Source organism: Hippocampus comes, unplaced genomic scaffold (assembly GCF_001891065.2).
Source record: "Hippocampus comes isolate QL1 unplaced genomic scaffold, H_comes_QL1_v1.1 scaffold50, whole genome shotgun sequence".
Classification (NCBI taxonomy): Eukaryota; Metazoa; Chordata; class Actinopteri; order Syngnathiformes; family Syngnathidae; genus Hippocampus; species Hippocampus comes.
The window spans coordinates 410,792-425,485 of NW_017805122.1; the positions used below are offsets into that span (position 1 = coordinate 410,792).

Sequence of the window (14,694 nt, forward strand, 5' to 3'; positions counted from 1 at the left end):
AAACGAATCCCTTTTTAAAACCTGTTTAAAAAAACACTATGATGGATTATTTTGCCAAATTTGTCTCATATGTTCATCCTGCAGGTCATTTCCGATTTGTTTTTTTTTGTTTTTTTAATCCAATATGTCATGTATGTAATTTTTGTACCGAGACTTACACACACAAGACCATATTTACTTTATAAACACTGCTGCAAGGTGGCGTCTTGTTTTGTGCACGTGCCACTTCACAGATACATTCCATTCACGTTAGAAGTCACATTTGTTTTCATAATGTGAATGACACAGACTGGTGTTGAACACTGGTTAGTTGTCCAGTTTTTTTGCAGGCGTAATCACAACATCCTGTTTTGCTGAGGAAAAAGCCATAAAATTTTCAGTGACAGGATTTTCAGGGCATCCCTAGTCAACATTTATCTGAAGACTGTTCCGCCAAATCAGAAATCTAACTGCAGCTGTGTGTGACTTGTGACTGAGGTGTCCAAAAAAAAAAAAAAAGTCTGAAAATTTGTCAACATTATTTTGTAACAGAATATTGTCTACATTTCTGATATTTATTGTGTTGTTATTTTACACCGCTACAGTAATTCTTCATCATAATCACAATTATTGATGTGTGTGTAGGTACTGTAAAAAAAAAAAAGCTCAGCGCTGTCAACTTTTTTGCCTGTCGCTCGAGCGACAGTACGATTTCAAATGTTTTGGAATCACAGTTTTAAAAAAATATATGTATGGTTTTTATTACTGATATGGGTAATCCTAATGGGTTTTAGCTTCGGATGGAGTATAACGGAGGTAAACGCTGAACCTAGTTGACAACTAACTTGCTCTGGCCGACCTTACTGATGAACGCACTTGATTTCCCAGGTCAAGTGTCACATTTTATTTCCTGTCTGTCAGTCAGGCCAAATTGCGCAGTGAGCATGATTAATACATTCATGGTTTTACAGCAGGTTTGGAGCACAGCACACTTTGGATTAGTCCACCGTGGAATGCAATCCATGGGTCCAAATCTGTTTTCTCCTGGAAGCTTCTAGGAGAGGGTTAGCCCTTCTTAGAGGGGTTGAGCAAATTTTTATTATAGGGTCAAAATGATTTCAGACAAAGTGATTGCCAAAGCTGTGTTTTTTTTTTTTGTTTTGTTTTTGGGTTTTTTTGCACTCAAGCTCACCAATCAGAAGTGTCCTGCTACTTGTTGACAGGTCATGCTAACTAATCAGCTAAAAATAAATAATAGGGTTTTTTGTTGTTGTTTGTCTTTTTTTGTTTTTTTTGCGCTCAAGCTCACCAATCAGAAGTGTCCTGCTACTTGTTGACAGGTCATGCTAACTAATCAGCTAAAAATAAATAATAATAATAATAATCCTCTCGTCTAGAGCTTAATTTGAAGCAAAGCGTGAATTGCCTCGAAATCACAATATCTGACAGAGCCTCTCGTCTAGAACTTAATTTGAAGCAAAGCGTGAATTGCCTCGAAAATCACAATATCTGACAGAGAAATTGAAAGATCTCTCACAATCACGCGCACGCCTAGTCACGCCGCTTGCTAAGATGAGGTGCGCCGTGCTGCGGAACAAGTGAAGTCGCTCGACGCGCGCGCGACCCTTTTCGTTGCAGGTGCGCGGCGCTACCCCGCGACAGCCGTCAAAGCAGCGCGGAGGAGAACCGAGAAAGGGGGACCGAAGAACGCCGCGGCGAGGGAAATGGCGAACTGGCGCCTGCGACGACGCGCCTGTTGAGGAGGGAGCCGCTCGAGGACACGCGCCTCGCGTCCGGACGGCCGTCATGGACGACTCGGAGCCCGCAGACGACGGCCTGCTCTCGGGCTTGAGGTGGAACCGGAGCCCGCGGGACCAAGCTCAGCTCAAGCACAAAATCCGGGACCTGCCGGGACTACTTAAACACGGGCTGCACCTGCGGAAGAAGAGCGTGAGTATCTCGCTGTAGTCGATCTCCTTCCGCGTTTGATGCTGCTCGTTAAAAAAAAAAAAAAAACTAAACAAAACAAACAAACTGGAGTGTTTTAAAAGCAATGCTGGCGCTGCTTTTGTACACACGTCACGACTTGTCCCGAACGTGAACGTTGCAGGGGCACTGTGCGTGCTTGCGCCTTCGTCCCTAATTACCCGAATTGCTGCTAAAACACCATACCTTCACACTCCGGTAGTCAAGGCAACCACCCTCAGGTTAACCTGCACACACACACGGTTGTGCTAATGGTCATGTGTGTGTAGCACATGTAACGTAGATTCAATTAGACTGTCAATGAATTCATCGTCGCCTCAGTGTGAAAAACAAAACCAAACCAAACTAAACATCCCATCCATCATTCGCAGCCCACACGTGAGAGTTAAATTGACATGAAGAAATCATCACTGAGGATCATAAATCTTGCTCGGGCGGATTATTCCGGTATTTCGAAGTGGTCTCGCTCTCTTGGCCCTGTTGACCTAAGAGGTGATGTACAGAAATGGTATACAGTACTGAAGTGGTCGCCATCATTATTCACAACTAATGGATTTGCGGTTGTTTCTGAATTTATCGGCTGCCCTGAAAGGACAATTTTTGAAAATGAGGAAACCCGAGGCGAAAACAAACGAATCCCTTTTTAAAACCTGTTTAAAAAAAACACTATGATGGATTATTTTGCCAAATTTGTCTCATATGTTCATCCTGCAGGTCATTTCCGATTTGTTTTTTTTTGTTTTTTTAATCCAATATGTCATGTATGTAATTTTTGTACCGAGACTTACACACACAAGACCATATTTACTTTATAAACACTGCTGCAAGGTGGCGTCTTGTTTTGTGCACGTGCCACTTCACAGATACATTCCATTCACGTTAGAAGTCACATTTGTTTTCATAATGTGAATGACACAGACTGGTGTTGAACACTGGTTAGTTGTCCAGTTTTTTTGCAGGCGTAATCACAACATCCTGTTTTGCTGAGGAAAAAGCCATAAAATTTTCAGTGACAGGATTTTCAGGGCATCCCTAGTCAACATTTATCTGAAGACTGTTCCGCCAAATCAGAAATCTAACTGCAGCTGTGTGTGACTTGTGACTGAGGTGTCCAAAAAAAAAAAAAAAAGTCTGAAAATTTGTCAACATTATTTTGTAACAGAATATTGTCTACATTTCTGATATTTATTGTGTTGTTATTTTACACCGCTACAGTAATTCTTCATCATAATCACAATTATTGATGTGTGTGTAGGTACTGTAAAATTTTAAATCTGCGTGCTGAGCTGTCAACTTTTTCCCTGTCGCTCGAGCGACTGTACGATTTCAAATGTTTTGGAATCACAGTTTTCAAAAAATATATGTATGGTTTTTATAACTGATATGGGTAATCCTAATGGGTTTTAGCTTCGGATGGAGTATAACGGAGGTAAACGCTGAACCTAGTTGACAACTAACTTGCTCTGGCCGACCTTACTGATGAACGCACTTGATTTCCCAGGTCAAGTGTCACATTTTATTTCCTGTCTGTCAGTCAGGCCAAATTGCGCAGTGAGCATGATTAATACATTCATGGTTTTACAGCAGGTTTGGAGCACAGCACACTTTGGATTAGTCCACCGTGGAATGCAATCCATGGGTCCAAATCTGTTTTCTCCTGGAAGCTTCTAGGAGAGGGTTAGCCCTTCTTAGAGGGGTTGAGCAAATTTTTATTATAGGGTCAAAATGATTTCAGACAAAGTGATTGCCAAAGCTGTGTTTTTTTTTTTTGTTTTGTTTTTGGGTTTTTTTGCACTCAAGCTCACCAATCAGAAGTGTCCTGCTACTTGTTGACAGGTCATGCTAACTAATCAGCTAAAAATAAATAATAATAATCCTCTCGTCTAGAACTTAATTTGAAGCAAAGCGTGAATTGCCTCGAAAATCACAATATCTGACAGAGAAATTGAAAGATCTCTTCCTAAAATTCTTCAGGCTTACTTCTTCATACTACTGGTTAAAAAAAATTACATTTCATAAATATATATGAAATATAAATAAAGGCCAAAGCAACAACAGCTGCAATAAAATAGGCAACAGCGGAGGGTTAGTTTGTGATGAGAGCATATCACGAATTGGAGGATCAAGGAATCTTCACGCCACACCTTTTGCGCTGACTCGTTATGGGGCTTCTCGCAAGAAAACATTTGCACTCGTGTTATAAATGTACCGTGTCGTCAAAAAGTCTTTCGGAGTGATTACGGCTCATGAAATACAGTGACGTGAAGAAGCATTAAATCCCCGGGGTGTTAAACATGTCAGCCATGGATGCGAGCATTTCTCAGAGCCACCTGCTCGGCGCCAAGTGTGCGCGTTCGCAAGCATGCGGGGGGGGAAAGTTCAAACTTGGAGATGTCTTTCATGTTAACCCACGAGGAAGCTTCCTCGGATGAAGGTTTTGATGAAAGGAAAGTCACACTGCGCACCAAGTGAAACTGCTCATTTGCGGAGGTGGGAGGAAGTCACGTATGTGCAAATTGGATCCATTTTCATCCGCCTATGCAATGTCAGATTGCGGGGGGCAGCACATTAAGCTTGGAAGCCCAAATGTTCCTCTCCCCAGCCGCTTCATCCAGCTTGTCTGGGGTAAGCCTGAGGGAGTGTTTTAAAAGCAATGCTGGCGCTGCTTTTGTACACACGTCACGACTTGTCCCGAACGTGAACGTTGCAGGGGCACTGTGCGTGCTTGCGCCTTCGTCCCTAATTACCCGAATTGCTGCTAAAACACCATACCTTCACACTCCGGTAGTCAAGGCAACCACCCTCAGGTTAACCTGCACACACACACGGTTGTGCTAATGGTCATGTGTGTGTAGCACATGTAACGTAGATTCAATTAGACTGTCAATGAATTCATCGTCGCCTCAGTGTGAAAAACAAAACCAAACCAAACTAAACATCCCATCCATCATTCGCAGCCCACACGTGAGAGTTAAATTGACATGAAGAAATCATCACTGAGGATCATAAATCTTGCTCGGGCGGATTATTCCGGTATTTCGAAGTGGTCTCGCTCTCTTGGCCCTGTTGACCTAAGAGGTGATGTACAGAAATGGTATACAGTACTGAAGTGGTCGCCATCATTATTCACAACTAATGGATTTGCGGTTGTTTCTGAATTTATCGGCTGCCCTGAAAGGACAATTTTTGAAAATGAGGAAACCCGAGGCGAAAACAAACGAATCCCTTTTTAAAACCTGTTTAAAAAAACACTATGATGGATTATTTTGCCAAATTTGTCTCATATGTTCATCCTGCAGGTCATTTCCGATTTGTTTTTTTTTGTTTTTTTAATCCAATATGTCATGTATGTAATTTTTGTACCGAGACTTACACACACAAGACCATATTTACTTTATAAACACTGCTGCAAGGTGGCGTCTTGTTTTGTGCACGTGCCACTTCACAGATACATTCCATTCACGTTAGAAGTCACATTTGTTTTCATAATGTGAATGACACAGACTGGTGTTGAACACTGGTTAGTTGTCCAGTTTTTTTGCAGGCGTAATCACAACATCCTGTTTTGCTGAGGAAAAAGCCATAAAATTTTCAGTGACAGGATTTTCAGGGCATCCCTAGTCAACATTTATCTGAAGACTGTTCCGCCAAATCAGAAATCTAACTGCAGCTGTGTGTGACTTGTGACTGAGGTGTCCAAAAAAAAAAAAAAAAGTCTGAAAATTTGTCAACATTATTTTGTAACAGAATATTGTCTACATTTCTGATATTTATTGTGTTGTTATTTTACACCGCTACAGTAATTCTTCATCATAATCACAATTATTGATGTGTGTGTAGGTACTGTAAAATTTTAAATCTGCGTGCTGAGCTGTCAACTTTTTCCCTGTCGCTCGAGCGACAGTACGATTTCAAATGTTTTGGAATCACAGTTTTAAAAAAATATATGTATGGTTTTTATTACTGATATGGGTAATCCTAATGGGTTTTAGCTTCGGATGGAGTATAACGGAGGTAAACGCTGAACCTAGTTGACAACTAACTTGCTCTGGCCGACCTTACTGATGAACGCACTTGATTTCCCAGGTCAAGTGTCACATTTTATTTCCTGTCTGTCAGTCAGGCCAAATTGCGCAGTGAGCATGATTAATACATTCATGGTTTTACAGCAGGTTTGGAGCACAGCACACTTTGGATTAGTCCACCGTGGAATGCAATCCATGGGTCCAAATCTGTTTTCTCCTGGAAGCTTCTAGGAGAGGGTTAGCCCTTCTTAGAGGGGTTGAGCAAATTTTTATTATAGGGTCAAAATGATTTCAGACAAAGTGATTGCCAAAGCTGTGTTTTTTTTTTTTGTTTTGTTTTTGGGTTTTTTTGCGCTCAAGCTCACCAATCAGAAGTGTCCTGCTACTTGTTGACAGGTCATGCTAACTAATCAGCTAAAAATAAATAATAATAATCCTCTCGTCTAGAACTTAATTTGAAGCAAAGCGTGAATTGCCTCGAAATCACAATATCTGACAGAGAAATTGAAAGATCTCTTCCTAAAATTCTTCAGGCTTACTTCTTCATACTACTGGTTAAAAAAAATTACATTTCATAAATATATATGAAATATAAATAAAGGCCAAAGCAACAACAGCTGCAATAAAATAGGCAACAGCGGAGGGTTAGTTTGTGATGAGAGCATATCACGAATTGGAGGATCAAGGAATCTTCACGCCACACCTTTTGCGCTGACTCATTATGGGGCTTCTCGCAAGAAAACATTTGCACTCGTGTTATAAATGTACCGTGTCGTCAAAAAGTCTTTCGGAGTGATTACGGCTCATGAAATACAGTGACGTGAAGAAGCATTAAATCCCCGGGGTGTTAAACATGTCAGCCATGGATGCGAGTATTTCTCAGAGCCACCTGCTCGGCGCCAAGTGTGCGCGTTCGCAAGCATGCGGGGGGGGAAAGTTCAAACTTGGAGATGTCTTTCATGTTAACCCACGAGGAAGCTTCCTCGGATGAAGGTTTTGATGAAAGGAAAGTCACACTGCGCACCAAGTGAAACTGCTCATTTGCGGAGGTGGGAGGAAGTCACGTATGTGCAAATTGGATCCATTTTCATCCGCTTATGCAATGTCAGATTGCGGTGGCAGCACATTAAGCTTGGAAGCCCAAATGTTCCTCTCCCCAGCCGCTTCATCCAGCTTGTCTGGGGTAAGCCTGAACCCTTCCCTGCCCAACGTGTCCCGAGTCCTCCCGGGGGCCCCATTCGGGGATGTGCCAGGAACACCTCACCAGGTTGGTGTTCCAAGCCGGATGATTCTAACCAGATGCCCGTACCACCTCAGCTGGCTCCTCTCGATGAGGAAAAGCAGCGGCGCAAGTCTGACTCCAAAATGAGGGCCAGTTGCAATTAAGTCTCATCCAGTCTAAACCTTCAAGTTTTCAAGAAGGTCCCAAGTCACTTCGGCAAAAATCAGGCCAATCGAGTCCTCACTACATTTCAAACAAGTCATGGCTTCGTTTGAGGAAGTTGAGTCTAGTTTCCAGTCTCCATATTGTCCCGAGCTGCCAACTCTTAACCGCTTGTCCGTATTTTCTCATGGGACTCACTCAGCGCGCAGTCGTTCCGCGGCGCTTTGATGTCTCCATTTAGCTTTCCTTGTGTGTGTGTCGTCTCATATGTTCATCCTGCAGGTCATTTCCGATTTGTTTTTTTTTGTTTTTTTAATCCAATATGTCATGTATGTAATTTTTGTACCGAGACTTACACACACAAGACCATATTTACTTTATAAACACTGCTGCAAGGTGGCGTCTTGTTTTGTGCACGTGCCACTTCACAGATACATTCCATTCACGTTAGAAGTCACATTTGTTTTCATAATGTGAATGACACAGACTGGTGTTGAACACTGGTTAGTTGTCCAGTTTTTTTGCAGGCGTAATCACAACATCCTGTTTTGCTGAGGAAAAAGCCATAAAATTTTCAGTGACAGGATTTTCAGGGCATCCCTAGTCAACATTTATCTGAAGACTGTTCCGCCAAATTTGTGACGGAAGTGTCCAAAAAAAAAAAAAAAAAGTCTGAAAATTTGTCAACATTATTTTGTAACAGAATATTGTCTACATTTCTGATATTTATTGTGTTGTTATTTTACACCGCTACAGTAATTCTTCATCATAATCACAATTATTGATGTGTGTGTAGGTACTGTAAAATTTTAAATCTGCGTGCTGAGCTGTCAACTTTTTCCCTGTCGCTCGAGCGACTGTACGATTTCAAATGTTTTGGAATCACAGTTTTCAAAAAATATTGGAATCACAGTTTTAAAAAAATATATGTATGGTTTTTATTACTGATATGGGTAATCCTAATGGGTTTTAGCTTCGGATGGAGTATAACGGAGGTAAACGCTGAACCTAGTTGACAACTAACTTGCTCTGGCCGACCTTACTGATGAACGCACTTGATTTCCCAGGTCAAGTGTCACATTTTATTTCCTGTCTGTCAGTCAGGCCAAATTGCGCAGTGAGCATGATTAATACATTCATGGTTTTACAGCAGGTTTGGAGCACAGCACACTTTGGATTAGTCCACCGTGGAATGCAATCCATGGGTCCAAATCTGTTTTCTCCTGGAAGCTTCTAGGAGAGGGTTAGCCCTTCTTAGAGGGGTTGAGCAAATTTTTATTATAGGGTCAAAATGATTTCAGACAAAGTGATTGCCAAAGCTGTGTTTTTTTTTTTTGTTTTGTTTTTGGGTTTTTTTGCACTCAAGCTCACCAATCAGAAGTGTCCTGCTACTTGTTGACAGGTCATGCTAACTAATCAGCTAAAAATAAATAATAATAATAATAAACCTCTCGTCTAGAGCTTAAGTTGAAGCAAAGCGTGAATTGCCTCGAAAATCACAATATCTGACAGAGAAATTGAAAGATCTCTTCCTAAAATTCTTCAGGCTTACTTCTTCATACTACTGGTTAAAAAAAATTACATTTCATAAATATATATGAAATATAAATAAAGGCCAAAGCAACAACAGCTGCAATAAAATAGGCAACAGCGGAGGGTTAGTTTGTGATGAGAGCATATCACGAATTGGAGGATCAAGGAATCTTCACGCCACACCTTTTGCGCTGACTCATTATGGGGCTTCTCGCAAGAAAACATTTGCACTCGTGTTATAAATGTACCGTGTCGTCAAAAAGTCTTTCGGAGTGATTACGGCTCATGAAATACAGTGACGTGAAGAAGCATTAAATCCCCGGGGTGTTAAACATGTCAGCCATGGATGCGAGTATTTCTCAGAGCCACCTGCTCGGCGCCAAGTGTGCGCGTTCGCAAGCATGCGGGGGGGGAAAGTTCAAACTTGGAGATGTCTTTCATGTTAACCCACGAGGAAGCTTCCTCGGATGAAGGTTTTGATGAAAGGAAAGTCACACTGCGCACCAAGTGAAACTGCTCATTTGCGGAGGTGGGAGGAAGTCACGTATGTGCAAATTGGATCCATTTTCATCCGCTTATGCAATGTCAGATTGCGGTGGCAGCACATTAAGCTTGGAAGCCCAAATGTTCCTCTCCCCAGCCGCTTCATCCAGCTTGTCTGGGGTAAGCCTGAACCCTTCCCTGCCCAACGTGTCCCGAGTCCTCCCGGGGGCCCCATTCGGGGATGTGCCAGGAACACCTCACCAGGTTGGTGTTCCAAGCCGGATGATTCTAACCAGATGCCCGTACCACCTCAGCTGGCTCCTCTCGATGAGGAAAAGCAGCGGCGCAAGTCTGACTCCAAAATGAGGGCCAGTTGCAATTAAGTCTCATCCAGTCTAAACCTTCAAGTTTTCAAGAAGGTCCCAAGTCACTTCGGCAAAAATCAGGCCAATCGAGTCCTCACTACATTTCAAACAAGTCATGGCTTCGTTTGAGGAAGTTGAGTCTAGTTTCCAGTCTCCATATTGTCCCGAGCTGCCAACTCTTAACCGCTTGTCCGTATTTTCTCATGGGACTCACTCAGCGCGCAGTCGTTCCGCGGCGCTTTGATGTCTCCATTTAGCTTTCCTTGTGTGTGTGTCAAGGAGTCAACAGCGGCGCGAATGTCCGCGTGGGTGTGCGCGGCGCGGCGTTGTTTGCAATCTAATCTGAGCGCGATCCATTCCTCGCAGAGAATGACCTCACGCTCTGCTGGTGCGCTCGTTTTCGTTCGCTTGCCCAGACACACTTTGAAGTCATCGCGCAGATAAGCGTGTCAGCATGTGCTCTCGGTTTATAGCCTACATCTCTTTTCTCGGCTGACAACTAATGTGCGCTCCCGTGATGGAGGCGTGTGTTTTTCTGAGGAAAAAGCCATAAAATTTTCAGTGACAGGATTTTCAGGGCATCCCTAGTCAACATTTATCTGAAGACTGTTCCGCCAAATCAGAAATCTAACTGCAGCTGTGTGTGACTTGTGACTGAGGTGTCCAAAAAAAAAAAAAAAAGTCTGAAAATTTGTCAACATTATTTTGTAACAGAATATTGTCTACATTTCTGATATTTATTGTGTTGTTATTTTACACCGCTACAGTAATTCTTCATCATAATCACAATTATTGATGTGTGTGTAGGTACTGTAAAAAAAAAAAAGCTCAGCGCTGTCAACTTTTTTGCCTGTCGCTCGAGCGACAGTACGATTTCAAATGTTTTGGAATCACAGTTTTCAAAAAATATATGTATGGTTTTTATAACTGATATGGGTAATCCTAATGGGTTTTAGCTTCGGATGGAGTATAACGGAGGTAAACGCTGAACCTAGTTGACAACTAACTTGCTCTGGCCGACCTTACTGATGAACGCACTTGATTTCCCAGGTCAAGTGTCACATTTTATTTCCTGTCTGTCAGTCAGGCCAAATTGCGCAGTGAGCATGATTAATACATTCATGGTTTTACAGCAGGTTTGGAGCACAGCACACTTTGGATTAGTCCACCGTGGAATGCAATCCATGGGTCCAAATCTGTTTTCTCCTGGAAGCTTCTAGGAGAGGGTTAGCCCTTCTTAGAGGGGTTGAGCAAATTTTTATTATAGGGTCAAAATGATTTCAGACAAAGTGATTGCCAAAGCTGTGTTTTTTTTTTTTGTTTTGTTTTTGGGTTTTTTTGCGCTCAAGCTCACCAATCAGAAGTGTCCTGCTACTTGTTGACAGGTCATGCTAACTAATCAGCTAAAAATAAATAATAATAATCCTCTCGTCTAGAACTTAATTTGAAGCAAAGCGTGAATTGCCTCGAAATCACAATATCTGACAGAGAAATTGAAAGATCTCTTCCTAAAATTCTTCAGGCTTACTTCTTCATACTACTGGTTAAAAAAAATTACATTTCATAAATATATATGAAATATAAATAAAGGCCAAAGCAACAACAGCTGCAATAAAATAGGCAACAGCGGAGGGTTAGTTTGTGATGAGAGCATATCACGAATTGGAGGATCAAGGAATCTTCACGCCACACCTTTTGCGCTGACTCATTATGGGGCTTCTCGCAAGAAAACATTTGCACTCGTGTTATAAATGTACCGTGTCGTCAAAAAGTCTTTCGGAGTGATTACGGCTCATGAAATACAGTGACGTGAAGAAGCATTAAATCCCCGGGGTGTTAAACATGTCAGCCATGGATGCGAGTATTTCTCAGAGCCACCTGCTCGGCGCCAAGTGTGCGCGTTCGCAAGCATGCGGGGGGGGAAAGTTCAAACTTGGAGATGTCTTTCATGTTAACCCACGAGGAAGCTTCCTCGGATGAAGGTTTTGATGAAAGGAAAGTCACACTGCGCACCAAGTGAAACTGCTCATTTGCGGAGGTGGGAGGAAGTCACGTATGTGCAAATTGGATCCATTTTCATCCGCTTATGCAATGTCAGATTGCGGTGGCAGCACATTAAGCTTGGAAGCCCAAATGTTCCTCTCCCCAGCCGCTTCATCCAGCTTGTCTGGGGTAAGCCTGAGCCCTTCCCTGCCCAACGTGTCCCAAGTCCTCCCGGGGGCCCCATTCGGGGATGTGCCAGGAACACCTCACCAGGTTGGTGTTCCAAGCCGGATGATTCTAACCAGATGCCCGTACCACCTCAGCTGGCTCCTCTCGATGAGGAAAAGCAGCGGCGCAAGTCTGACTCCAAAATGAGGGCCAGTTGCAATTAAGTCTCATCCAGTCTAAACCTTCAAGTTTTCAAGAAGGTCCCAAGTCACTTCGGCAAAAATCAGGCCAATCGAGTCCTCACTACATTTCAAACAAGTCATGGCTTCGTTTGAGGAAGTTGAGTCTAGTTTCCAGTCTCCATATTGTCCCGAGCTGCCAACTCTTAACCGCTTGTCCGTATTTTCTCATGGGACTCACTCAGCGCGCAGTCGCTCCGCGGCGCTTTGATGTCTCCATTTAGCTTTCCTTGTGTGTGTGTGTCAAGGAGTCAACAGCGGTGCGAATGTCCGCGTGGGTGTGCGCGGCCCCGCCGTTGTTTGCAATCTAATCTGAGCGCGATCCATTCCTCGCAGAGAATGACCTCACGCTCTGCTGCCGCGCTCGTTTTCTTTCGCTTGCCCAGACACACTTTGAAGTCATCGCGCAGATAAGCGTGTCAGCATGTGCTCTCGGTTTATAGCCTACATCTCTTTTCTCGGCTGACAACTAATGTGCGCTCCCGTGATGGAGGCGTGTGTTTTTGGGGGGAGAAGGAGGAATCAAAACGGCACCACAAAGACCTGAGTGTGCAGTACAGGATGAATGAGTCACCGAGTGGTGAGTTTGTGAGAAGAGACGAACGAGTGAGGGGGGTGGGGGGAAGCACAGTTTGGGAACGATCGGTACTCACCAGACGGAAGACAAAGAGATGAAGAGATAAAATCGAGCGGGGAGGAAGGAACAAGTAATCACAATTATTGATGTGTGTGTAGGTACTGTAAAAAAAAAAAAGCTCAGCGCTGTCAACTTTTTTGCCTGTCGCTCGAGCGACAGTACGATTTCAAATGTTTTGGAATCACAGTTTTAAAAAAATATATGTATGGTTTTTATTACTGATATGGGTAATCCTAATGGGTTTTAGCTTCGGATGGAGTATAACGGAGGTAAACGCTGAACCTAGTTGACAACTAACTTGCTCTGGCCGACCTTACTGATGAACGCACTTGATTTCCCAGGTCAAGTGTCACATTTTATTTCCTGTCTGTCAGTCAGGCCAAATTGCGCAGTGAGCATGATTAATACATTCATGGTTTTACAGCAGGTTTGGAGCACAGCACACTTTGGATTAGTCCACCGTGGAATGCAATCCATGGGTCCAAATCTGTTTTCTCCTGGAAGCTTCTAGGAGAGGGTTAGCCCTTCTTAGAGGGGTTGAGCAAATTTTTATTATAGGGTCAAAATGATTTCAGACAAAGTGATTGCCAAAGCTGTGTTTTTTTTTTTTGTTTTGTTTTTGGGTTTTTTTGCGCTCAAGCTCACCAATCAGAAGTGTCCTGCTACTTGTTGACAGGTCATGCTAACTAATCAGCTAAAAATAAATAATAATAATCCTCTCGTCTAGAACTTAATTTGAAGCAAAGCGTGAATTGCCTCGAAATCACAATATCTGACAGAGAAATTGAAAGATCTCTTCCTAAAATTCTTCAGGCTTACTTCTTCATACTACTGGTTAAAAAAAATTACATTTCATAAATATATATGAAATATAAATAAAGGCCAAAGCAACAACAGCTGCAATAAAATAGGCAACAGCGGAGGGTTAGTTTGTGATGAGAGCATATCACGAATTGGAGGATCAAGGAATCTTCACGCCACACCTTTTGCGCTGACTCATTATGGGGCTTCTCGCAAGAAAACATTTGCACTCGTGTTATAAATGTACCGTGTCGTCAAAAAGTCTTTCGGAGTGATTACGGCTCATGAAATACAGTGACGTGAAGAAGCATTAAATCCCCGGGGTGTTAAACATGTCAGCCATGGATGCGAGTATTTCTCAGAGCCACCTGCTCGGCGCCAAGTGTGCGCGTTCGCAAGCATGCGGGGGGGGAAAGTTCAAACTTGGAGATGTCTTTCATGTTAACCCACGAGGAAGCTTCCTCGGATGAAGGTTTTGATGAAAGGAAAGTCACACTGCGCACCAAGTGAAACTGCTCATTTGCGGAGGTGGGAGGAAGTCACGTATGTGCAAATTGGATCCATTTTCATCCGCCTATGCAATGTCAGATTGCGGGGGGCAGCACATTAAGCTTGGAAGCCCAAATGTTCCTCTCCCCAGCCGCTTCATCCAGCTTGTCTGGGGTAAGCCTGAGCCCTTCCCTGCCCAACGTGTCCCAAGTCCTCCCGGGGGCCCCATTCGGGGATGTGCCAGGAACACCTCACCAGGTTGGTGTTCCAAGCCGGATGATTCTAACCAGATGCCCGTACCACCTCAGCTGGCTCCTCTCGATGAGGAAAAGCAGCGGCGCAAGTCTGACTCCAAAATGAGGGCCAGTTGCAATTAAGTCTCATCCAGTCTAAACCTTCAAGTTTTCAAGAAGGTCCCAAGTCACTTCGGCAAAAATCAGGCCAATCGAGTCCTCACTACATTTCAAACAAGTCATGGCTTCGTTTGAGGAAGTTGAGTCTAGTTTCCAGTCTCCATATTGTCCCGAGCTGCCAACTCTTAACCGCTTGTCCGTATTTTCTCATGGGACTCACTCAGCGCGCAGTCGTTCCGCGGCGCTTTGATGTCTCCACTTAGCTTTCC

At 43.2% G+C, this 14,694-nt stretch overlaps 1 protein-coding gene across 1 annotated transcript in view; it reads left to right on the forward strand.

The window, feature by feature from the left end:
• Positions 1-1,523: 1,523 nt before the first annotated feature.
• rapgef5a (Rap guanine nucleotide exchange factor (GEF) 5a) overlaps positions 1,524-14,694 on the forward strand; it is a 39,131-nt gene continuing 25,960 nt past the window's right edge. The window contains exon 1 of the mRNA XM_019866166.1: positions 1,524-1,929. Within this exon, the coding sequence (XP_019721725.1) occupies positions 1,786-1,929 (144 nt within the window). The 5' untranslated portion in view covers positions 1,524-1,785. The remainder of the gene's footprint in view (positions 1,930-14,694) is intronic.